The following is a 26,835-nucleotide window of genomic DNA, read 5'->3' as shown; positions in this document are numbered from 1 at the left end:
CATATTTTTACAGCTGTCCAAGACGCGCAGCCGCAATTCGTTGTCGTGCGTTCATGCCAAGCGGTCGTCGCTTGTCGCAGCAGCTCCCCAAAAATCCAAAATCCAAAATCAAAAAACAAAAAATCACAACCAATATTAATACGAGCACACTCGGGCTTCTTCTTCCTCGCGCGTGCGCAACGAAAGTAAAAGTGCCAAACAACTGCGAAATTCTAACGGTTATTACACAACCTCAATCCGAGAAGAGTTTTTTTTTGTGTTAATTAAATCCATATATATATTTTTTTCGTGATGATTTAAGCAACAAGAAAAATACATAAGCACAAAACAAAAAAAAAATAATCGACATAAAAAATAATAAATAAAATACAAGGAAATACGACCCGACACACTTTGGATTTTTTCACTCGTATGCATATTTTTGGAATTTTAATATAGTTCGTAAATTTCACGGATTTTATATTATCGCGGTTGGCTCTGAATACACATAAATATATATAAATCGTTTTTTTTTTTTTCGGTGCTTTTGTGGTTTTTTCGAAGTTTTGAGTGAAAGTGAAGCAGGCCAAGCGACACTCTACGAAAACGAACGTGCCCAGCCAATTTGTGGGATCTTTGCGTTATTATTATCATATATAAATTTTTTTTCTTGTTGTTGTTGTGTGTGTGTGCGTCTGCTAAAGAGGCGAAGAGAGGCGGAATCATGCACTTACATCAAGTGCTGATGCTGCTGCTGTGGCTGCTGGTCTCAGTCTCGGTCTCAACAATTGCCGAGGCGGCCATCGACAAGGACAACAAGTCCTCCTCAGCCGCCGTTATCGGTGACGTCAATCAGCATAATGTCATCAATTTACGACTGCAAACGGAAAACAATAACAACAACAGCAACGTCGACGTCAATTTCGATCTGTCGCGAACGCAGCGACTGCGCGATTCACTCAACGTATTCGATCTCTCGCTGCTAGCAGCGCAGTGGCAGCGAGTCAAGGCCGCACGAACGCTGAGCGCCAACTGCACGAAGGACATGCGAAGCTATCTTCGTGGCCTGACCGATGCCACAATGTGGGCAGTCAAAAGTAAGTACAGTCAACAACAGCATCATCGTCATCGTCATCATCATCGCGATGCGAATGCAAAGCGAAAGAGGAATTGCAAATTGAAATCGTAATCGAAAAAATAAGAGAAGAAGATTGCGCGTTATGCATTGCAACCTTTTCTTGTTTTTAAAGTGCACCTTAATTGGGGATAATTATTACAATTATCATACAACTGCTCTTCCGCTCAAAGTCATCTCTTGAACTCGAATTATACCTATGCGAACTCAGCTTCTGCTGGACCGTTGAGATTGAAACTTGGCACATATGTTATTCAGCTTATAACTAAAGCATAAACATAGTTTTAAATCATCTAAATTAACCGACTCGAATTATACCTATGCGAACTCAGCTTCTGCTGAAGCGATCATGTTGACACTTGGCACATAGTCAGCTTATTATTAAAGCATAAACATAGTTTTGAATCATCTAAATGAAGCCACTATATCCAAGGATACACAACATTAAAATAATGTTATAATGGCTTTGGAACTAATTGTCAAATAATTTAGTTTGGTTTTTATTGCAACACTTTAGGAAAGTGTATTATGCAAATTCTTCGTTCTACATTCATATAAATTGAATACAGGTTTTTATAAACTTAAGCCACTCTCATTTATATCTATTAAAATAGTAAAAATGAAAATAGGAAAAATTGGATTACAAAGATGTAAATTAACTCTCCGCTCCATATTTCTTTAGAGCAATTCAATTACTCCAACACTTCTCGAGTATTTCAATGACTCTATTATAAAATCAATAAAATAAAATCAACCATAAATTTCTAATATCTTACTCAGTAAACTCATTGCTTGAGCACTTTATTTGATTTGAGTAGCAAATTATTGCCTTTAAACGAGCAAGAAAACTGGCCAGCTTCAGCTTGGCATTTTGTGTCTATGTAAATATGACAAATTGGCCAAGTTGGCGATTATTTAAGCTTGAAGTACCATTTGCAAGTTGTCTTATCTCTTTCGAGTGCCCCCTTAGACGGTTAGACGGTTAGACGGAGTATTACTCGACATTTATTGGGCAATCTTAGAGGCTATTATTAAAATGCTACACACAAAGATATCGTATACTCAAGCGACATCATTTTCGATTAAGAATTATGCATTGATAGGTTTTCGTGTGTTGTGTGGTGTTGTTGCACGTTGCACGTTACACGTTGCATGTTTATATTACAACTGCGCATGTGAACGTGCCGTTGTGCTGTGGGCTGCTTAAACCGGCGCATTCTCAAGATTTCGAGTCTCTCGACAATCTACATAAATGCATGCGCCGCCGCTGCTGCTCGTTTGCTATAGAGACCCAAGGTCGCAATTAGTTCTTGCCCGACAACAGCAACAGCAACTTGCAACAGCTCAATTGTGATTTTTCGATTTTGATTTCCAGCACAGTCCAGTCTGAGTTGTGTGTGTGTGTTAAGCGTGTTCATGCTCAACTTTTGGCAAATTGTTTGGTCATTATGTCAGCGCCTAAGCCAGCTTTAAAAATGCATCGTTGTTGTTGCTGACAGAAACATACCAAATGAACTGTTACAACAGCAATTCCCCCGAAAAGAAAAACTCAAATTAACTTTGCATTATAATTGTGGTGGCCACAAGACGCAACAAGTTGTCTTAAATAAGAGTTGTAAAAATTTCGCCTTTAAATAAGGATTCGATTGAAAAGTTTTTGAAACTGTAATAGAAAAATGCAAAAATGTTGGCTCTTTTAAATATGGATTCGATTGAAAAGTTTCTAGAATTGAACTTCATTTCAAGCAGAAATAAGTAAAAAGTTTAATTTTCATTTAAATTAAATATAAAAAGAAATGATGTTTAACCCATTTCATATTTTGTATTTGCTTCATTTGCTGTTTAAGCTTCGACTTCTAAAACTTTTTTAAAGACGTTAGTGAAACTGAACTTTATTGAATGCAGCTCAACTCAATAAAAGTAAAAGGAAATACAAGCACAAATCTAACTGGGTTTGACTTTGAGTATAGCCAAATCTATTTTTAGTGCTTCTTTTGAGAACGAGTCAAAAAATATTGTAATAGGATATGGTAGAGATGACTGCTTGCACTGCTTGCTGCATTTGGCAAACTGCTTGCAGACAGCTGCTAAAATTGAACTGAGCCACATGCAGCAGCTGCAGCAACAGGCAACAAATCCAACAACAACAACAACTACGAATTATGAATAAATGTTGTGCGACGAGTTTTCAGTTTTAGTTTTTGGCTTACGTTTGAGTTTTGGGCTTGGGTTTGGGTTTGGATTTGAGTTTGGTTCGGTTGCGCCAGCCGTGTGTAAAGAGCACGCCCCCCTTTGGCCAACTGCCTGCCTAGTTGCCTGCCTAGCTGCCTGCCGGCCCACTGTCCGCCCCACTGACCAACTGACTGACTGGCTGACTGACTGAGTGAGTGACTGACTGATTGCTTGCTGGACTAACTCAATAGCTGGATGAATGCCAGACGAGCTGACTGTGTGAGTGAATGAGTGTCCAAGTGAGTTGTTGTTGTTGTTGTTGTTGTCGCTGCCACTCTTTGTGGCTGTTATGCAATCAATTAACACACCAAATGCCGTCAAGACGAAGCGATACGAAACGAAACGCAACACCAGCAACAACTACTACAACAAGACCAAACATTTTATTTCATTTCTTTTCTTTTTTTCGGTCTCTGTGTATTCGTTTGGTCTCTTTCCCAAAAAAGTTTCACTAAGACAGCAAAGCGCGAACAAAAACGAAAATAATAATAATAAAAAGCTTTTAAATAATCATTTCAAGTTAAAAGTTGAAACTAACGCTCATTCTATTAGTTCGAAAAAAAAGCGAAAAACAAAACAAAAAACTCATTCATCGCATCGGCTTATTCAACAGTTAGTCGCATTATTCATGCATTGTCCCATTCAAGAGAATTGAAGTCGAGCTACCTAGCTAGCTAGCTAGCCAGCCTCTGATGGCCAAGATCAATGGCTAATCGATGTGGCCGCATTACCTTTTTTTTGCGTGTTTTTTATACCCGCTACCCATAGGGTAGAAGGGTATTATAACTTTGTGCCTGCAGGCAATGTACATATGTAACAGGCAGAAGGGGGATATACTAGAAAATATAGTATATTCTACACGCTATGGTATATTTGAAATGTAGTATATACCAAATATAGCCTTTAGAATATATTTTAGTATTCTTGTGGAATATTAATTTTGTATATTTTAGGAATAATACTATATTAATATACCAAAGTATATGGTATAATTTGAGTGCTGTGGTATATTAATTTGATATCTTTTAAGAATAATACCGCACTGTTTTGCTCTTGCTCAATATATTTTTAATGTAGTATTATATTAATATACCAAATATAGTCTTTGGTATATTTTAGTATTTTTGTGGTATAGTAATCGGTATAGTAATATACCATATTTTAAGAATAATTCGCTGTTTTGCTTTTATTCAAAATGGAAAGCAAGTATCTCACAGTCAATCACACTTGACTGTAGATTTCTTAGTTGTTTTTTAATACCCGCTCTTTGCACTACGCAAAATGGGGCTCTATGACAACTGAAATTTATGACATGTATTTGTAAGATACTCCACACATACATATGTATATGTATATGTATATTCATGAGCAAAAACAAACAGATTAAAGCTCAATGCTAATAGACACTTTGAACATAATTCAAACATTAGTTTTTCGTAACATTCTTGCTCAATTAGAAGACCAATAAAAACATTTATCTCCATATCCATTAAATGTTGTTTTTTATGCACATAAATTAAATCAAAAAAATATCTATGATATGACTGTAGCTGAACAGTTTCATAAACTAAATTATACTAAATCAAATATCCAAAAAGATAATTATTTTTATTTCCTTATTTACTACAAAATTATTGGAATTTTGTTTATCAATTTCAGCTACAAGACTTAACAACATTATATTTCATTCTTTACTAATCTGCTTTCTAGTATTTTTCCGTATAAAAGCGTTATTTTTAGCCACATTAGCAGCTTATTGCCGTGTTTGTTGATTGGGCTTAAGTAAAGAATGAAGCTATGAAAAAACGAACAAGAAAAAAAAATAACACTTATTAATACTTATTAAACAATTAAGTTGAGAAATCAACAAAATTTCGTCAGGCAAAAAGTTTCATTTTCGCGCATTTGCTTCTTCATATTAATTGAACAAATACTTGACCATTGGGCTATGAACGACTTGAATTTTAAACAACGAATAAATAAAAAACTATCTCAAATAGTTTGGCAGACATTCAGATAAATGATGACTAAAGAGTTGAATGAGTTTAATTGTTAAAAATATTTTTATGGTGGCATAGAAAAATTTACCAAGTTTGTTACTTTATAAGGTCGAGAAATTTTAAATCTATTATAAAAAATTTCACAAGAAAACTCTTTTAAATGGAAACCACAAACTTTATGGATACTTAGTTCATTTTTTGGCTGGTAAGCGATTAAAGTAAAGCCATGTTTTATTATTGAGAAAAAGACGCGCAGCAAAAATGATAATTGTAAAAGTAAACTGAGAACAAAAAACAAAAAAAGAGACAAGACTTCATGAATGAGTAACAGCATATTTTACGGGCATCTTTAAGTTCAAGTTCTTTGCCATCGTTTAACAACTATTGTCTTTACTCACTCTTATGGCCAAGTTCAAAATGCTTGCGATGCTATCTGCGCTTTTTGTTCGGGTATCTATCGCGTCGTGTATGGACGTGATTCTAATGCCGCTTTATTATTTGCTGCTTGGCTTGCTTTGGCTTTTTTGCTTGATTCTTTTAATCGATTTGCAGGCCAAGTCAAGCTGCTAGTTGTAAAATTGGCGTAGTTGAAGGCCAAAGTTGTTACCATAACTCAGCAACAACTAGAGAGACTAGAGACTGGCTCAGGCTTGGCTGATTCTGGTTCTGGGCCATGGCATGTGTAGAAATCCTGGCAATGAATTCGCTGTAAACAGCAAACAGCAAACAACAAGAAAAACACCGCTATTGATTTACGTGTTTCGCGTTTTTTTGTTTGAAGAAGATGAAATGCAAATGTTTGCCCGTTAACAATGATCGAACTTGGCTTTTAGCTGCGACAATTGATCTGTGCAAACTTCCGCAGCGGCTTTCACGACGGGTCGTATTCCAAGAAAGGAAATCTCAATGACCTCGCCCCTTTTGCTTTTGCCAATTTGCAGCAAGAGTTGCAACAGTTTCTTTTTGTTCGATTTTCTTGTGTTGTGACCTCGCTGTTTCGCTTGCATTTCACCTGACAGTCTCTCTCGATTGAGTAAGACACAATGAAGCCACAATCGACAATCGGACAATCGACAACAACAACAACAACAGCCACAACAGAAACAATGAATCTGCTGCAACTTGTTCGTTGACCAACTTCCAAAAAAATTGCCAAGCAAAGTCGTGCCTGTGTTGGCCTCTTTTTGATTTTTTCTGCTCAATATCCATACATATTTTTGTTGGTCATTAGCCGCAATTTTTAGGCCAATATACTTAGCCGACTTTTGAGCGGGGAGGGGCCCCGAAAGAGGAGGGGAATAGCTACCAATTACAGTCTTTGTGCAAAATGAAACGTCACGCAACATAATTTCTACTGCTTTCCCAGTTGTTGTTGTTGATTTACAACAGCAATAATAAAGCAATAAGAAAAATGAAGAAGCAGACTACACACGGACACACGGACACACACACACACACGCACATACTACGAATTGCACAACAAATAAACACGCCAAGTCAGCGAACAAGCAGCAGCAACAATCGCAGTCGCAGTCGCAGTCGCAGTCGACGTCGACGGCGCAGTCAGCGCGCAACTTATGTAATTCAACTTTAATTTGATTGTTGCAATGTCTTGCAGTTTTTGCGCTCTCTCGCTTACTCTCTTTCTCTCTCTCACTCTCTATTACTATTTGCTCTCTCTCACTCTCACTTTTAACTCCTCTCTCTCTCTCTAACTCTCTTTCGCATTCACTCTTCGCTCTTGGCGAAAACGTAAAACACTTTCAACTTTGACCGACATTTTTTTCACTCTCTCTCTCTCTCTCTCTCTCTCTCTATCTCTCTTTCCTTACTTTTCCACGCCAGCCAAACGAAAGACTTAGGCAACGAACTTGCCGTTGAAGGCAACTTCAGACGTAATTCGCATTATGCAACTTTTGCACTTGATCGTGAATTGAAGCATAACACACCTGTCTTTCCCTCTCCCTATCTCCCGCTCTTTCTCTGGGCTCTTGCAGCTGTATAGTCGAGGGTCAACAACAAGTTGTTGTCTGTGAAATTCCCAAGGGAACTTTGCCTGTGAAAGGCGATTGTTAGAGATGACTTGGCACATTAAAGCAGACTCTTTTTGTGTTGATCCTTGAATGCTGGCAATGCAATTTACTGCTTCAAAACTGAGACCAACTCCAATTTATACAATATTTATATACTATGCCTTCAATTATCAGCCGAGGTTAGCATTTGAGTTCACAAAACATTGACAGCACCAATTATAATATCAAAATTTTAATAGTGGCACAAAAATGCACATACGTTTAAAAGAAATATTCATTAAAAATATTAAAAAAAATTCCATTGAATTTAGAACTATATTTAAACTTTAATTGAATTTAAATGTTGTCAATTTTCTTGCGCTGTTTGAACACATATTCAAAGTACACTGCTAAAGAATTCATTTAAGTAGAAAGTAATACAAAAGTTGTATATCAAATATATGATATAGTTACCATAATATATGTACCATAATAGAGTGCATAATATACCAGATTGTCAGCCAAAGCAACTATCAAGAAGTAGTACAAAAGTGATTTTGTCCACACAAAAGTCAGGAATCATAAAGACTGTATTCGTTGCCCTCATTTAGGAATACTTCAGTTGCTCTGCTGAAATTGTAATTACTTTGAATAAAGTCGCAACTATTCCCTTTGCTTGTCTTGTTTGCATAGATCGATTTCTAAATTGCGGAATTGCTAACGAATGCCTCGCAAGTTTGCACTCATGCAATTACAATATTTGCACTTGACTTGCACATTTTGGCAGACGATTAAAATACAGCCTAGAAATTACGACGATATGACGAATTTTATTGTGTCGAGTACTCAAAGTGTGCTCAGTACTGATTGCGACTGAAGAGAGTATTTTTTGTTTAGCGGTGTCTCATCATGAGATGGCGCCGCTTCATCATATGCCATAACGATTTCGATTCCGAAAACAAATGCGTTTAATTGAAATTTGTTGGCGCAATCGTGTTCGTTATCGTTGCGACAATCGCAATCGCCATCGCCATCGCAATCGCAATCACAATTGTGTGCTCAAGTTTAATGCGTCAGTTGGACTTGGACGGTTTTAATCAAACGATTTCTATTGCTCGCTCGTTGCAAGGTGAACGCAGCCGCTCCCTTGGTCATTGATTATTACCTTCCCCTCTTCCACTCTTCACTCCCCAGTCAATCGAGTGCATTCCCAGGCTTAGCCTCATTTTGTTGCGATGGGTAAAAGTCCGTGCTAAAAAGCATTTCCATTTCCGTTAGGTAAAAGTCTTCGCTAAATGAGACACGCACAACGTGCCGTGCATTTGTAATCGATTATGAAATCGATTTCAAGCAATTTGCCTGCCCCTCGATTTGGGGTTATTGACCATAATTGCAGGCATAATCGTATTGGCCATTTGCACATTTGTCTATTGCGCACTTGCCACACTCTTTTTTAGGGCAACCAAATGCCATTCCAGCCGGGTAGGATGATGCCGACAAGCAGACAGACAGACGGACAGACAGAGGGGTGGCGTGGCTAATTATACAACTGCGCAAATGAGCAACGATCGAATTAGTAAAGCAAAACAAAAGCTATAAAAATATGCATTTATTGCTTTTGTTTTACTATTCGAAATATAATACTAAATATAATACTGAATAACATATTAAATAACTATTGAACTAAAGCAATAAAGCAATTGAATATATAATATTATAAAAAAAAGAATCTAGCAAAAATGGTCTTCAATATCATACTGAATAAAATATTGAACTAAAGCAATAAAACAATTGACAATATATTATAAAAAGAATTTAGTAAAAATTGTCTAACAAATTATAACTGTCCAATATGCAATATGTTGCATTAAAATAAATTTGAAAATAAAAAGAAAATTATAAAGCTTATTTTGTAGTTCTATTAAGGCAAGTTGCAATTAGAAAATCATAAAATAATAATTCTTCAGTTCAATTAGCAAAAGGTTGTTCAAAATAAACTAAAATAGTTTTGCAGCTAGTTTTAATTAAATACAAATTAAAAATTACATTGAACAAGCATTAAAAGTCATCAAAGATTATCTAAAACACCAATAAAAAACAAAGAAAACAAATGATCTTTAGCAAAATGCCTGGAAAAACCAAGAGAAACTCATATTAGATGTCATCAGCTGACAAGTTATTCGCTAATTCACAACGCGACCTAGGAAAATCTAGCCGTATGTGAATAGAGCTAATATCTCTAAGCAATTCCACAATCTGTAAATTGTGTATAGAAGATCAAAGCAAACAGAAGCTGCAAACAGAAACTTGGCTAATGACTGTGCTGGTATCAAAGTTATTGATCAATTGATTAGCCCAAGATGCAAGCAAAAAAAAAAAAGACTCAATAAGTCGAGTGAATTGAATGAGTACCCATTACATTTCATGAATAATGAATGAACCGTGAGTCTGGCAAATTAGAAACCTGTAAAAATGGCCAAGTTTTTTTTTTTTTTTTTTTTTTTTTTTTTTTTTTTTTTTTTTTTGTTACTGCGTTTTCATGATGACATTTGGCATTCTCCGATGGAGTTTGCAAGTTCAGCAAGATTGCAATTTGGATGCTTGGCTAATTGCGAGTAACTCGTTGATTCGAGTACGTGGATGGTAGAGATGCAATCATGATTGTAGTGTTAATAGTGTTATTAATAGCACTTGACTCATTGCTGTGACATGACTTATGCAAAATGCAGCCCTGAGACGATGGCTTGATTCAAAATAAAAAAAATCTGGCACGCATATTACGCAAACTACAACTGGCCATTGCCACGTGTTGTGTTCACCGAGTGAGCCACATTTTCGGTCCAGTTCGGGCCAGGTGAAACAGAAAAAGAAGAAAAAAAATACCAGTTAGTCATCAGCTGACCACTCTTGGCCTGGCCAAAGCCACAAACGGGTCGCACAATGGCAATGGCGATGCCGATGGCTTCGAAACTGAAGCTGACCAAAAACAAAATATAGTAAAAGAGCTGAAGCACAATCGGTGGCTGAAGATGCAGCTGACCTTGTGCCGAATCTCTGTAGAAAGATACCGAGACGTAAATTGAAGCGAAAGATCCGAGAAACCACCAAACAAAGCACACCAAAAAACAGATGAAAAGAAAAAACCCCAAAATGAAGCCTAAAAAGCAAATGAAATAAATATTCAAAAACTAGCGATGGACGCGTGACATGAGAAGATAAAAAACTAAAAGACGATAAATAAAAATATGAATTAAATTACATATGAAAAGGCAGCAATAATAATAAGAGCAGCAAATTTTTGAATAAGAGCTGCGAAAAAAACAAATTAAAGGTCTGAAAATGTATTATAATAAATATATGTATATGCCAGCTCTTAAAGTCACTGGGGAGATAAATGCGTGCCACAAACATAAAAACAAAAATAGTAACTCGAAAATATATTACATTTTTATATTACCAGTAAAAGCCTAATTGAAATTATAATTAAGCATTAAGCCAAAAAAAGAAACACCTTTTGTGCTTGCAATAAATCTGCTCAACAGATATGGCGGATTGTTGAGATCTATTTTTGCTTTGTGATCAAGGTATAAAATTAAGATTTTAAAATAATTTCTTCCTTTTATTATTTGCTTTTTTTTATATTAATATATTCTTTGTAATATACAATAAAATGAGGGTTTTCTTTGTGATAAAATGAAGATTTCAAAATAAAATTTTCCTTTGACAATTTTTCTTTTCTTATATATATTCTTTGCAATAAAAAATATAATAATAATAAAAGCAATTAAAAATATAATATTTTCCAAATAAGTTTTTTTTTTATATTTTCACTGAATTCCAAGATATATATTATGTTTGTTCTTTTCTTTTAGTAATATTTTAATATTCTTTTTTTACTATTTTCTAAATGCAATCTTTTAATTGAATAATGAAATTTCAAAATATTTTTTTTTTGACCTGAACTAAAGTTTTGTTATTGAAAAATTAAATTCCAAACCTCAACCCATCTCTAAGAGTATAGTTTTCAGTTATTTGATTATTGATACACTTTAAGCGCAAACACTTGACTCAGGTGGTTATGACAGAGATTTGCTGCTCCACCTTGTTTCTCTCTTTTCCCTTTCTTTATTTCCTCATACTTCACTTTCGCTCTCCCTCCCTCTCGCATTCCCTTTCGTTTCACTCTCCGTCTCCAGCTTTGTCTCCGCTGGCGATGTTTGGCGGTCCATTACGCAAAGTGGAGCACAAATTGCTGTCAATGCTCCAAGCGAAGCTCTGGCGAAAGTGCCAACGGCAAACTGAATATTGTTGTTGCTGTTGCTATGATTGTGTGTGGTAGCAACGAATGCTCTTTGATGATGATGATGACAGCGTCAGACAGTCAATTGTCAATTGTTTGCGAAACGATTTCAATGTCGTCAGGCGTCGTCGTCGTCGTTGCCGTTGTCTGTGGGCGAACAGCAGCAACAGCAACAGCAACCACTGTACTTGAACCCCACAGCAGCAGCAACCACAGCAAACAAATGTTGTTCAGCTACAACATTGACATTGAAATTGTCGCCAAAAAAACAACAAGAAAACAAGAAAACAACAGCGACGACCTGAATAACAATTGTTGAATCCAACAAATTTTGTTGCTCCCATTGCGGAAATGTTGCGGCTGAAAACTCAAAGATGGCACTTTGCAGATTGTGGACACTTTTTTTGATACCCACTACCAACAGGGTAAAAGGGTATTATAAATGAGTGAAACATGCAAAGGGAGAAATAGGCATTTATCAATATACCAAATATAGCATTCGGTATAATTTAGTATATTTTCAATATATTATTTTGCTATAATTTTAGAATAAAGATGTATTGATAATGGGTATCAATATACCAAATATAGCCTTCGGTATACTTAAGTATTTTTTCGGTATATTAGTTTGGTATATTTTTAGAATTGGGTTGTATTGAAGATAGGTAGCGAGTGTTTCACAGTTCGTATAAATATGTACTAAATATATCTTTTGGTATATTGTAGTATTTTTTTTGGTATATTATTTTGATATGTTTTTAAAATAGTTAAATTGAAAATCGGTAGCAAAAGGCTCACAGTTCGTATATATCAATATACCAAATATAGCCTCGGTATACATTAGTATATTTTTGGAATATTTTTAAAATAGCGATGTATTAAAAATGGATGTCAATATACCAAATATAGCCTTCGGTATACTTAAGTGTTTTTTCCGTATACTAGTTTGGTATATTTTTAAAGTAGGGTTCCTTTGCAGATAGGTAGCAAGTGTTTCACAGTCGAGCACACTCAACTGTAGCTTTCTTACTTGTTGGATTTCTCTTTCTCTCTTAGCGTAGTGATCTTAAGGTGCGTCGCCAAGCATTAAATTACCTTACAAAATGCGTACTTTGCTCACTTTGATGTGACTCAATTAGGCAACAACTAACAACAATTGGTAACACAACTGGCAACAGCAACAACAACAAAAATAGCTGACAACAAGCAATTATCATTCATAAATGTGAATTGTGCTGCAGATGAATTTGTCGAGATATTTCGGCAACTCAACTGAGTTCCAAGCTCAGTTCATAAACTTGATCAACGCGTCAGCAATTTCAGTTTCAGTTTCTGTTTCAACTTTAGCTTTGTGGCCCTTATGAAATTCGCCAACTGTTTATGGCCACCATATAACAAGCCCAAGTTTGTCAACACACACTCAACTTTTTCGCAATTTTGAACTCTGTAACCCAGAGTTGTTATTGTTTTTTTTTTATTGTGTTGAGTATAAATTTTCTTCTTTATTCAACATACATATTTAAGATAGACGTTGGCAATTCATCTTAAATTCGAACCCAAATACAAACATACTATATAATTGTATAATAAATGTTGTAATTGAAATTGATTTTTTTTTATTTTGTAAAAGACGAAATAGAGATGTGCTTTGTCTTGAATTAAAGCTTTATAAAACATCAATTCGTTAATTTTGTTGCACGTTCTTTCATTTTCAAAATGACTTTCTATGAATGAAACAATCCAATAATTATTTTCTTCATTACATATCTGATATGACTTGCCTCAAAATAAATTACAAAAAAAATCGTACTAAGGTATTATTTTCAACTTTATGGCTAACTCAAATAGGTTTCAACCAAAGTTTTTGAATCGATATAGCTCAAAGGAACTAACTTCATCAGTACAAATGTTTCTTCTACTATAAATGTTGTTTAGCTTACTGTTATTAATTTCTCATCTACCTCTTCTATCTACTATTTTATCTTCTATATCTTCCTAAAAGAATCAGCTCCGCCAAGCTATTGTCAAATTCTATAGAAAACGAAAATGTTTTCAGCATTCACTATAAACACAATGCGATTAGTCGTCAAAATGCAATTAGAGACACACTTATCATATTAAAACAAATAAGTATTCGCCATTAAAAAAAAAAAAAAAAACGCGACTTTGAGTTATAATGCGTTGATATTTGGCTAAGCGTGTTGCTGGATCATTTTTATTGATGGGGGCAGAAATTCTACGCAGTTTTTCTACACAGTCAAGGGAGGGAGTCAAAAATATTATTAGGTTGGGTTGCGTGTACGCCTTTAATAAAGCACAAATAAACCGACTTAATGCCTCGAAATTCCAAAGGGTTCTACAGCTAGATAGACTACGTGACTTGCACGATCTACGTTTGTAATGATTACAAACAAAACGAAACTATAGATAAAGAATCAATGATCTTAGTGTAGTGTACTCGATGCGATCAGCGATCTTGGCATTTCAAGTGGCCAAATCAAATTTACACTAACGTGTATAATTAGCAAACGATTATGAAACTATGAAAAACACAAAGAGAGAGACATTTACTATATTTAAAAGGAGTATTTGCGAAAGCTAACGATGAGTTTTTCATATGAGATTGTCAACACGATCAAGTTGTCCAAGGTGTTTTGACCATAAACCATAAACAAGCAACCTACTAAAAATAATGAAAAGACCAAGTCAAAAGAGTAAAGTTCAAATGGGTACAAAGATATAGTATAATGTAAGCAATTAAGAGTACAATAAAAGTAGCGAACTTTAGATAGAATATAAAGATCCAAAATGTCTTAAGATTAAATTGAATAGCAAGTGTAAATTAGAGAATATCTTAGACTTCAACTTTTGCACTTTGCAAACTATTTCAGAATTTACCAAACTTTTTCACACATTTAAGTTAATTTTTGGCAATTTTTAGAATTTTATTAAATTAAAAAAATAAATAAAGGGATTAACAAGTAGTTTTGCTGATTACTTCTGCAGTTTCAATACGATACTCAAACATGATTACCAAAATTCTTTTGACACCTTTGGAGACAAATATTGAAAGACTCTTCCCTAAGAATTTACTTAGGATTTGTTTTAAGTTTGTTTACTTTGCTAGATTTCTACACATGGCATTACAACTAATTTTGACACCTCAAAGAGTCTTTCACTCGAACATTTTTTTTTTTTTGCATATTTGCAGTTCTTATTAATCATTAATCAAATAAAATTGCTAAAATGTTTTGTCACCGGCAGAATTTCTGGGCGTTTTATTTGAATAACTCTCGTTGTGGATGATGTTCAGTAATAATTTTAACTACGCAATTGCTTGTCAGATTTGGACATGTTAGAAGTGTTTGCGTGTTTTTGTTGTTATTATTGTTGTTGTGTTTGTGGCAGACGCAAGAGGCAAGCCACACGTAAAACCCATTAAACACAATTGTTCGACGAGACAGACGGCGAAATATGCCATGTAAACGGATTTTTTTTCTTTCTTCGCTGTTTTTTGGTTAGCTAATTGCAAATATCGAAATATCAGCATACACAAAAAAAAAAATATTAAATAATTTATTTTAATGGTTCTGACGCACGTTGGTTGTTGTTTTAATTGCACTGTTTAAATTTAAAGCGCGTCGCAGAAAACAGCAAGCCAAAAACATCAAATCAAAACAAAGTTTTATTTGGTTTTATTTGCGCTTTGGTTGCTTTTTTATTTTTTTTTTTTTTTTTGTTTTTTTGCCAATCTTTCGCAACGTTGAATACAACTATTTGGTTGTTGTTGCTTGTTTTGTTTATGATTTCTTGTTGGCCCAACGTTTCATCAATCAAACGAAATTTCAACAGCTTTTTTCTCGCTCTCTCTATCTCTCCGTCTCTTTCTGGGTGTGTCACATCGTAACCGCCCCCACCGCGCCCCCTTTTTTTTTTGGAGGGTAATGGTTGTGCTGTAATCGGTTTTAGTGTTAACACCTTTGTTTGTCCCCGCTCTCCAGATAAACCCAAAGACCTAGTTTATTGTGCCCAACCTCCAACGCAATGTCTGCAACAACCTCGCAAGCTAAACCCCTCTATATATGTACATACATATATATATATATAGACATATCTTCCCCTCTAGATCTCTCCCCCAGCCATAAAACCCACTCAACGGACAATTCGCTGATTGTTTTCAAGAGCGCAATTGGCGATTCCATTGACACTCAAGTGACAATGACAACAGCATAAAACTACAGATAATAATCGGCCCTCAGCAGCAGTAGCGAAAACCCCAAAAACAAATCAATGGACCGCACTCTACATACGACATACTACATACTATATATGTTATGTATGTATGTACTATATTTATAAGACGCAAACTCTTGAGACTCATCGAGTGACTTCTTATGCACAGTATTAATTCTCAGCTAGTTGAGAATTATTTAGCCTAATAACAGTTCGTTCATGAGGCACACTTTTGATACCCCTTCAGAATTCGATGCGCGGGTCGGTTAAAAATGTGGCTAGGCAAGCTTCCGAATGCCAAATGTAATTCACTATTTGTATTTGCTAATCAATCAGAACCAACAGCTAAATCAACAGCAGAGCACATTCCTCAGTCGATTCGGAAGTTTCGATGACTTTAATTCACTCTCGTTTAAACGAAATTTGCTTTAGCTACGTCATTTGAGAAACAATCGAACACTTTACTAAATTACAGGGAAGATAGTTCATACGATGCTATTTTACCATATCAACTCAAGTACTGAATATAATAATATACTATTTTAACACATTTCTACAACAAATTACTATAAAGCTAGTGATGATATTTCAGTATTTTTTCATGTGAGTTTCAATGATGCTTTTTTTTTTTAGTATTTTATCATGTCAACTTAGTACATTGACTATAATAATATACCATTTTTTTTAGTATATTTAATACATCACTAAACGAAACTAGCCTTAGCTACGCCTTTTTGGCATATATGAATTCTATATTCCAGAATTGATCAAAATACTAAATTATTATATAATATATGAACTCGGTATATTTGTATAAAAATATACAATTTGTTGTATATTTAATACATCCAAGTAATACATTAAGCTATAAAAATACTCAGTATATTGATATTATAATATACTATTTTTTAGTATATTTAATACATCACTAACATTAATCATTTAAACGAGACAAGCCTTAGCTACGCCTTTTTGGCATATATGAATTCAATATTCCAGAATTGATCAAAACACTAAATTATAGGTAAGGTATACAAAAAATACCATAAAACTACGTTCTACAATGTTATTTTAGTATTTTACCATGTCAACTCAATATATTAAATATAATAATAAGTTATAACCTATAAACAACTACTTTAAGCTAGTTTGTGTGATGCTATTTTAATGTTTTATCATGTCAACTGAGTATATTGAATATAATAAAATTCTCTTTTTAGAGTATTTAATGCATTAAGCTAATAAGTCAAAAATACTATAAAACTATTTTTTGCGATAAATAATAAAATATTTTATCATAGCAGCTCAGTATAAAACTTATCCTATTTCATAAATAAAAAGATTACTATAACAGAAAACTTAATTCTTGAAGTCTATATATAGGGTTTTCTGCAAGAAATCGAATTTCTAAAGCGTTAATCGTATAGAGTGCACATCTTAAGACTTTTAGCACGCTTCGATCAGTTGTTTGCCCCATTCACTTGACGCTTCGCTTCCCCGACGCTGTAACCCTGATGTGACTGTTTTTTTTCTTTCTGTAGACGCGTCTGCAGCAACAGCAACAGCGACAGCGACGACCTTGCGACAACTTAAGAATTAAGATATGGACAGCGAATTGAACGAGGTGCAACTTGTACTCGTACATGTTATAAACATGATGGAGAGACATCAACAAATGGAAGTGTAGTTGAGATTTGTTTAAACGGTAGCCACAAGTTCAACTCACAAACTACCTGGTTCGCACCCAAAGAAAGAGATGAAAAGAAAGACTAAGAGAGAGAACGAGATGGCAATCTATTTAGCTTTCCGGCAGCTGTGCTATGATCTTGGTCGCAATCTCCGGGTGACTGATCAAAGCATTGTCATGTACATTGCAGAGTCGTCACCTTGGATGCGACTCGCTGTCTCGGGGTCTGTTTCATCAGTTTTTAATAATATTATTATTATACTATGTAGATGTATGTGTGTGTGTGTGTGTGTGTGTACACAAAATGTTGGATCGTGGTGATGCTATTGTCTCGTTTCTTAGTTTTCCGCTTTTTGGAAGACGTTAAACGCTTGAATGACACGTTCAATTGAACATGAGACATCAGAAATGATGAACAAATAAAGCATAACACACACACACACACACACACAAAGTTATGCTGAAATTTGACTAAAAGCGGCAGCTGATCAGCTGATAGTCACCAACAATTACATAAAAAATACCCAAGAAAATAAAAAAAGAAATCAAATGACCTCAATCGCAAATTAAATTGAAAACATGTTTTCAACCATTACAACGCTAAACGTGAACTTAACTCGAAAAATGGGTCAACGTTTCAGCCACATTTAATTGCCCTAATTAATTAATAATATTGGCTAATGATGCGCTGCAATGCAATTATCAAGGCGCTAAGTGATTTTTTGGCCAAGCCAAGCTGAATACAGAGTTTGCGCTGCAGCACGCCTCAAAATGAAATACTTAATAAACAAAAAACAACCTGCTCATGGTCAGGGCCACTTTATGCTGCACGCAACACGACACTTAATAAACATCTCGCCACAGCCTCCTTCTGCTCTCCACACACTCTTCCAGCTATTGCCCCTTTTAGGTGGCAAACTCATAACTCTCTTGGCTTGGCTTTTGGTCAAGGCGAGTCACAGTTTGACCAGCAGGAAGCGAAAAGCAAAAGTTGTCATACAAAAGTGCCAAAATATCTGGTAACAACTACAACAACAACAACTTTGGGGCCAACAACTGACAACAGAAACTGAAATGACAACAGCAACAAGTGACAACAAAGTGTTGCGTAGTCGCTGGGCAGCTGCAGTTACAGCTTCAGCTTCAGCTTCAGATTCAGTTACAACTGCAGCAAAAGGAAACGCAAATAATGCAATCACTACAAACGCTCGACTATAAAATATCCTTTGATCAAGTTCAAGATGCATGCAAACATATGCTATGCATAACTTCTATTTTGAAAGCTAAACATATTGGCATAAATAGATTTGATTTTTCAATTGCTTAAGTTTTGTACCTTTTGGTAAATTTTTAGTATTTTTTGGTATATTAATTTGGTATATTCTAACGATAATACCGCAAATCGATATATACCTCAAATATAAAATTACATAAATAGAATCTTAATGATAATTCAATTACTAAATTTTCTGTTTCTAGTAATACCCTTTGGTATATTATTTGTTCGGTATATTAATTTGGTATACATTAACAATAGTACAGTCAATCAACCATGTCTTATTATATAAAAATACATAAATAGATTTGATTTTTCAATGGCTTAAGTTTTGTACCGTTTGGTATATTTTGTAGTATTTTTTGGTATATTAATTTGGTATATTCTATACCGCAAATCGATATATACCTCAAATATAAAATTGCATTAATAGATTATTAATGAAAATTCAATAGCTAAAGTTTTCTGCTTTTTGTAATACCCTTTGGTATATTTGTTCGGTATATTAATTTGGTATACTTTAACAATAGTACCGCCAATCAACCATGTCTTATTATATAAAAATACATAAATAGATTTGATTATTCAATGGCTAAAGTTCTCTGCTGCTAGGTACCCTTTAGTATATGTTTAGTATTTTTTTAGTATACTATTGATATAGCGATAATATCGCAAATCGACTATTTCTCAATATATAACTGCTTTTAGCAGTACACTTTGGTATACTTTTAGTATTTTTTCGGTAATGAATCTGGTATATTTGAACGATAATACCGTAATTGAAGTATTTCTCGTTGTATAAAAATACAAAAATGGATCTGACTATTCAATGGCTAAAGTCTTTTTCTCTTAGCAGTATCACTGTCTACATTTTTTCGGTATATTAATTCGATAAATTTTAAAGATAATGCCGAAAATCAATTATTTCTCATTATATAACCTAAACTACATTGACAACTCTTGACTATGGATAAATTTGTTAAAATTCTCATTAAATGAAATAATAATGCTCCAGCATCAGACAATCCAAATGCACTTTTCAGCAAGTTGCACGCTTCTCCTATGTGTATAAAAGTAGAATGAGATTGGTATAGTTTAGACTGTCAGATGAACGCAGTCACGCAACTAGACAGATGGAATAAATGTAGGCAAACTACTTTATAAGCTTGCCTACCCTTTGTCAGACTGATTTGAAGTGGTATCGCAAGAAACCTGTTGCAGCTACAACTGGTTGCAGCAGCGGCAGAAGATCAACAAGTTGGCAAAACTGGACGGCAAAGCAGCGACTGACACACAACGCAACTGTGTGGCAACATGTGGCAAGCAACGAGAGTGGCAACAACATTATATAATAAGCCAGCTACCAGCTACCAAAACAAAAAGTGAAAGAAAGCCCAGGCAAAAACAAAAAAAAAAAAACGTTTTCGATTCGCAATGCTAATGGGGGCATGCCGCATGCGGCAAAGTGGCAAGCTAGGCGGAATATAGTAGTTGTTATGGCATTATCTCAGCAGTTCGCACATTAAATTGCCCTTCTCTTTCTCTTTGTCTCTCTCTTTCGCAGTGGACGATGCTTCCGGTCATTACACATCCGGTTTCTTCTATGGCAACAACTACTGGATGGGTTCATTGGCCCTTTGTGAGGCCATCTATGAAGGCGCCACCAATGGCATTAACAACAACAACAACAACAACAGCAACAGTGCCAACAACAAGACAAGCAATAAGGACGACAACAAGGATAGTGGATTGCCATTTGCCGCGGCATTCTCAAAAGCTTACAGCAGCGTTTCCAATGCTCCACCTCCATTCCAGCCGGGATTCTATGTGCTCAAGTTGCAGCTGAACGAGACGCTGCCAACAGAGGTGGTAAGTGGCAAGCGGCAAGAAACAAAAACGAGAAGCGATTAGAGAAGTCATTAACCAAGTGAGAAGTGACTTTAGGCGCTAAACGATCATTGGAAAAATAGACAGGAAGCACAGGCACACAAAAAAAAAGAAAGCGAAAGTGTTTAATGATTAAGCAAAAGATAAACAAGTAGGCATTTAAAAAGGGAGCGGCAATTAGAGAAGTTCAGTTGAGGAAACAATATAAATATATATAAAATAAAAAAGGTTAAGTAATCATGAGACGTTCAACAAACTTTATAAAAAAGAAAGCTTTTCCATAGGGGAAACATTAAAAAACTTTAGTTATTTTAGTCTTAGAAATAAAAGCTGAGAACAGAATTTAAAACAGATTGCATTAAAAATAAATCAGAGCTGTGATAAATAAACCAGAAATGAATTTGCTAATAAATACGAGTAGGTGCCAAAATATAAAAACAAAATTTATATTAGCTACGGAAATGAGAAACAATCAAAAATCGGCAATAAATGCTGAGGAATGTGCGTGACGATTAGAGAAGCTATTAGCAACGCAATTCATATAATATATGTATAAAATAAGAACAATTTGAAAACGCAAAAAAGAAGAATAATAAAAACATGAAAACAAAAAAGAAGCATTTTGTTTTTAGCAAGCAATCTAATGCGAAATTAAGACGCATTTGAGTTACAACATTTAAGATTAAGGTAACATAAAAAACAGTAATTAGATATACAAATTTGTAACGTGGAAAAGCAGAAAAAAATATTATGATTTCATTAATCTTTAACTCTGCTAATCAACTTGCACTAAAAGCACTAGAAAAGTACAACAAAAATACCATTCTCGAATACCAAATTAACAAACTTAGAATATCCTTAAGCTTCTCAATTGTTCACTATGTTGTAAAGAAGTTGAAGGAAGTATTACATTCTTTAGCAATAAAAATATCATTCTCAAGTTTTTGTATATTGAATACCAAATCAACAATCTTAGAAAGTCCTTAAGTTTATGAATTGTTCGCTATAAGTACAAGGAAGCATTACATTCTATCGCCATTTTTGTTGGCAATAAAATACCATTATAAAGTTTTAGTATATCGAATACAAAATCAAAGAATATCAGAAATTGGAAAGTTCTTAAGCTTTTGAATAATTCACAATGTTGTAAATTAAACTCTATTCTCTATTTCTTAAGTTTATGAATTGTTCGCTACTTTGTAAAAGTACTTTACAAGTACAAGGAAGCATTACATTCTATCGCCATTTTTGTTGGCAATAAAATACCATTATAAAGTTTTAGTATATCGAATACCAAATCAACGAATATCAGAAATTGGAAAGTTCTTAAGCTTTTGAATAATTCACAATGTTGTAAATTAAACTCTATTATCTATTTCTCCTTATCAGCTGCGTACTATTTACACAGGCATGTGTCTGCCATCGAGCTGCAGCATCGCGGACGTCGATCAGATGAGTTCGTTTGCCCGCTTGGAGCTGCCCAGCCGGGAGCTGCGTGTGCTGGACATTCGAGTGCCGACAGACAAGGAATTTAACATATGGTCAGACAAGACATTCTGCCTGCTGATGTGAGTAACCGAAATTCACTTTTCAATTACAATCACAAAAACTTGCTAATGCTGTGCACAAATAATGTGTGTAGTAGACTGATCTCTACGTCTTTCGATTCACCAAAAAAAAAACTACGGCGGATAGTTGGCTTTAGCTATTAGCATTCGCTGAAATTGTGTGAAGTGAGATGAAGTCCGAAAAAAAAGCGAAACTATCCATATGCCACGCCCAACCAAAGTTTGCCCAGTCAATTAACAAGCTCTCCACCTCTCTCTCTCTCTCTCTCTCTCTCTCTCTCTCTCTCTCTCTCTCTTGTTGACTCTCTTCAGTTTGGTCTCTTGCATTGTGATCGTATTGATCTGCTGTGGTACGCTCTACGAGATCTATTTGACACGTCAGCTACAGGAAGCGTTGCGTCTGCAGGATAAGGAGATGATGAACAACAGCGAAACAAGCTCGGGCATTGGATGCGCCTCCTCTGATTATAGCGATACGATGACCGCTCATGATGAAGCCCTCAAGCAATCGAATCATCAATCGGATTCGTTGAAGCAACTCGATCAGCTGGTCCTCAATTTGCCGCCCACTTTAACGGGTGGCGACAACGACAGCGGCAACGGACATCATCATGATGAGGAGCGTATGCACGATCATTTGAATCATCTGCAACATCATCGCGGTGGCAGCAACGCAAGTGGCAGCAGCAGCAACGGCAGCGGTCGCCGTGTTGCCGTCAGCAATAACAATAACAACAACAGCAACTCCGATGAACATCTCGAGGGACACTTGCATGAGCCAGAGAAACTAAGCATCTACTCTGAATTGTTGCTCTCCTTTTCGGCGATCACGAATTTCAACGCGATCTGTGATCGCAATGTCGGTGCCGATACCATTCCCTGCATCCATGGACTGCGCGCCTTCAGTATGGCTTGGGTCATCCTGGGACACACTTGCATTGTGGTCTTCAAGTACTCCGATAACATGGAGATGCGCAAGGAGGTCGAACAGAATTTCTTCTTCCAGGCGATCACAAATGGTCCATTCAGCGTCGACACGTTCTTCTTCATCAGTGGCTTCCTGATCTCCTACTTGTATTTCCGCACCAATGCCAAAGGCAAGCTGAATAAGCTGAGCAAGGGAGCCAATGAATTCACCGCTGGCACAGCACACTTCTTTGGCCTCGTCGCGTATCGTTTTATGCGTCTCACAGCTCCCTATTTGTTTGTCCTCGGTGTCGTCCAAGTGACCATGAAGTATCTGGCTGCCTATTCCATCTTTGATCCACCCACCATGGATCATGTCACCTGCCCGGATTACTGGTGGCGCAACATACTCTACATCAACACGCTTTTCCCAGTTGATGAGATGGTGAGTTCCAAAAAACAAAACTCAGCGTTGTTAGCCTTACAAACATTATGGATTGAGAGTTCTTCATCGAATCGAATATTACGAATATTTGCGATGTGATTTTTTGGTTTGAATCTTCTTTTTCTTTAATAATATATTTTTCAAACGAGTGTTTCACTCGCATTTCATGGTTCAATCAGTTTAATACAACAGAGATAAGAGAATATAAAATTCTTTCTACTTTGTTATTGGCAAGCAAGCAGAAAGAAGTAAAAAATCTATACTGAATTCCAGAAACGAATATCAAAATATCAAATATAAGATAGCCGCTACCCAAATTCTATAAAAGTCAGCAATATTATTCGAAAAATATACCGAAAAAACACTAAAGCATAACGAATGCCACAATTGGTATCTCTATGTACTACTACAATATGCAAAATATACTATAGAGTATAAATATACCAGATGCTAAGCAACTAAGTGGCAATATACTAAATTAATATACCAACAAATACTGAAATATAACGAAGGCTACACTTGGTATCTAGATATACCACTATATTCAAAATATACCATAGAGTACAAAATATACCAGATCCTATGCAACTAACTAATATGCAAAATATACCATAGAGTACAAAATATACCAGATGCTAAGCAACTAAGTGGCAATATACTAAATTAATATACCAACAAACACTGAAATATAACGAAGGCTACACTTGGTATCTAGATATACCACTATATTCAAAATATACCATAGAGTACAAAATATACCAGATCCTATGCAACTAACTCCCGACTAAAACAATTATATTGAAAACTACCCTTACTATGATACCCTGTAATAGTCCTCCTCTAATCACCTGTATCTTTGCTCTTTTTTCTAGTGCATGTTGTGGAGCTGGTACCTGGCCAACGATACACAATTCTACATGATTGGCGCCATCATTTTGATTGTGGGCGTGCGTCACTTCAAGCTCTCTGCCATTACGACTCTGGTCTTCCTGGTGCTCTCCTGGATAACGACGGCCGTTGTGGCCTTTACGAACAATCATCGCCCAAACACCGACGATCCCCTGGCGCTCTTTGACAAGATCTACGACAAACCCTGGACCCGCCTTGGCCCCTATCTCATTGGCATGGCCGTCGGCTGGATATTATTCCGCAGCAATTGCAAGATTCGTCTGCCCAAGTTGACGGTGGCCAGCGCCTGGTTTCTGGCCATGTTGAATCTCTTTGTGCTGGTCTTTGGCCTGTACCAAACGGATCTCTCGCAATTCACGGCGGCTGCCTACAGCTCATTGAGTCACTCGGCCTGGGCCTTGTCCCTCGCCTGGATTACGATTGCCTGCTCCACCGGCTATGGCGGCTATATCAATTCCCTGCTCTCCGCTCCCTGCCTCTATCCCTTCTCGCGTGTCACCTACTGCGCCTACCTTGTGCATCCCATTGTCATACGCTCCATGGCGCTCAATTCGGATGCGCCGCTCCACTTGGGAGGAGATCTAATGGTGAGTCAAGCTCTGCGCTTTCTAATCGAAGTTTCGAACATAGGCCACCAAAATAATAATTATTTAGGAATAGTTAAAGATAAAGATTGAAGTTAATGATAAATTAACGTTTTACTCAACGACAATTTCAATTTAAACAAAAATATAAACTAATAAATTATGGAGGATTGAAAAATCTTAAGTAATCATTATATTTATATACAATAACCTTTCTCTACACCAAAATAGTTGAAAAGCATTGAAATTCGAAATATAATCAACATTATAATGTAATTTTTATCGTTATATTGATTCCACCCGCTAATATTCCTTTTTTTCCTCTTTCTTCAGGTCGTCATGTTCTTTGGTCTGACGGTCGCTTCCTATTTCCTGGCCTTTGTTGTCTCGATGTCGTTTGAGGCGCCCGTTGTCACAATGCTGAAAATCTTGTCACCTAGTCGAAAAAAGCGTCTCGCCTAAACTGGCGACTCCCCTCCCCACACTCACCCCCCACACACACTTGTCTATTTATGCGTTAACTATAAAGAGCATTCATAATATCAACATCAACATCAATCACACTCATACTACAAAACACCTTTCTTCAAGTCTTCGGACTATATAAATATCATATATACATTTTTTTTTCGTTTCACGTTTTCGCACCAAGCAAACAATGTCCACATATTTATACATACATGTACATCGAAACTCCCTTTCTCTCGCCCTTTCTCCCTTTATTTCTCGCCCTTTTCTCACTTTATTGTCACACATTCCTCACACAGCTTCGTTATTCGTTGTTTCATCAACCGTTTTTTTTTTTTATGCAAAAAAGCCCTTTTTTGTGTTTCGTAATGTGTACATTTTAGTCGTTTAATTTATTCCAAAGGTTTGGAAATTTTGTGCGTGACGAAAAAGTAATAGTACTTAATAGTTTTAATTATATATATATACTGTATACTTAATAAAAAGAAACAAAAACATGCAACTCTAGTACCTAATTTTATAAAACAAATTCATGTTGTATATATGTATACTATATATGTAATGTGTATAAACTTTTAAATAAAACTGCTACCAAATAAAAAATTAAAAAATCCATTCAAAGTCTACGTTTAATATTCATCATTCTCGCTATCAAATGAAACCAAAATGTGTAAAATGCAATTTCGAAATCCGATTATAATTGTGACATTTAGTATTTAACTATTAAACAGTTTCGAATAAGCGAAACATTTTCAACCGTTGCACTACGAATTTCAAATTTCATTTGCGAATAATCGAAACTCAGAAAATTGAAATGCGACAACCCTGTAACGCTTCCATCGATTTAGTGTATGAGCTGGTCACACTGTTGCACTCAACACTTGCCGAATAAAATATACAAATAAATTCAAAGAAGCAACCTAGAATTGCTTAAAATAAAATGAATTCATTTTGTAAAAAAAATCAAAAAAAATAATTTATGCTTTACAATAGCATGAAATTAAATAAATGAAAAATATATAAAAGAATAAATAAATATATTTAGAAAAAATAAACAAAATAAATAATTAAATTAAAATAAATAATAATTTAACTTAAACTTATAGCATTAGAAAAATAACAAAAAGAAAAAATACATAAATATTATAAAATAATAAAATAAAGAAATTACAAAATAAGGAATAATGCCATACTTAATAAAAGCATTAAGCAAA

General features: G+C 35.4%; 1 protein-coding gene across 1 annotated transcript; it reads left to right on the top strand.

Moving 5' to 3' along the window:
* Window positions 1–39: 39 nt before the first annotated feature.
* Window positions 40–26,190, top strand: LOC117577698 (uncharacterized). The gene is made up of 6 exons (XM_034262598.2): window positions 40–1,076; window positions 20,419–20,723; window positions 22,131–22,309; window positions 22,622–23,660; window positions 24,533–25,156; window positions 25,487–26,190. The coding sequence occupies exons 1-6, from the start codon at window positions 704–706 to the stop codon at window positions 25,613–25,615; spliced, it is 2,649 nt and encodes an 882-aa protein (XP_034118489.1). The 5' UTR covers window positions 40–703; the 3' UTR covers window positions 25,616–26,190.
* Window positions 26,191–26,835: the final 645 nt, after the last annotated feature.

This window comes from Drosophila albomicans, chromosome X (genome assembly GCF_009650485.2).
Source record: "Drosophila albomicans strain 15112-1751.03 chromosome X, ASM965048v2, whole genome shotgun sequence".
Taxonomy (NCBI): Eukaryota; Metazoa; Arthropoda; class Insecta; order Diptera; family Drosophilidae; genus Drosophila; species Drosophila albomicans.
The sequence above is the reverse complement of the archived record's forward strand: the minus strand, read 5'-3'. Positions and strand labels throughout refer to the sequence as shown.

Coding starts and splice junctions, on each gene's coding strand:
- LOC117577698 (XM_034262598.2), top strand. CDS start 704: ATGCACTTACATCAAGTGCTGATGCTGCTGCTGTGGCTGCTGGTCTCA. Junction 1,077..20,418: donor CACAATGTGGGCAGTCAAAA/GTAAGTACAGTC, acceptor TCTCTTTCGCAG/TGGACGATGCTTCCGGTCAT. Junction 20,724..22,130: donor AGACGCTGCCAACAGAGGTG/GTAAGTGGCAAG, acceptor TCTCCTTATCAG/CTGCGTACTATTTACACAGG.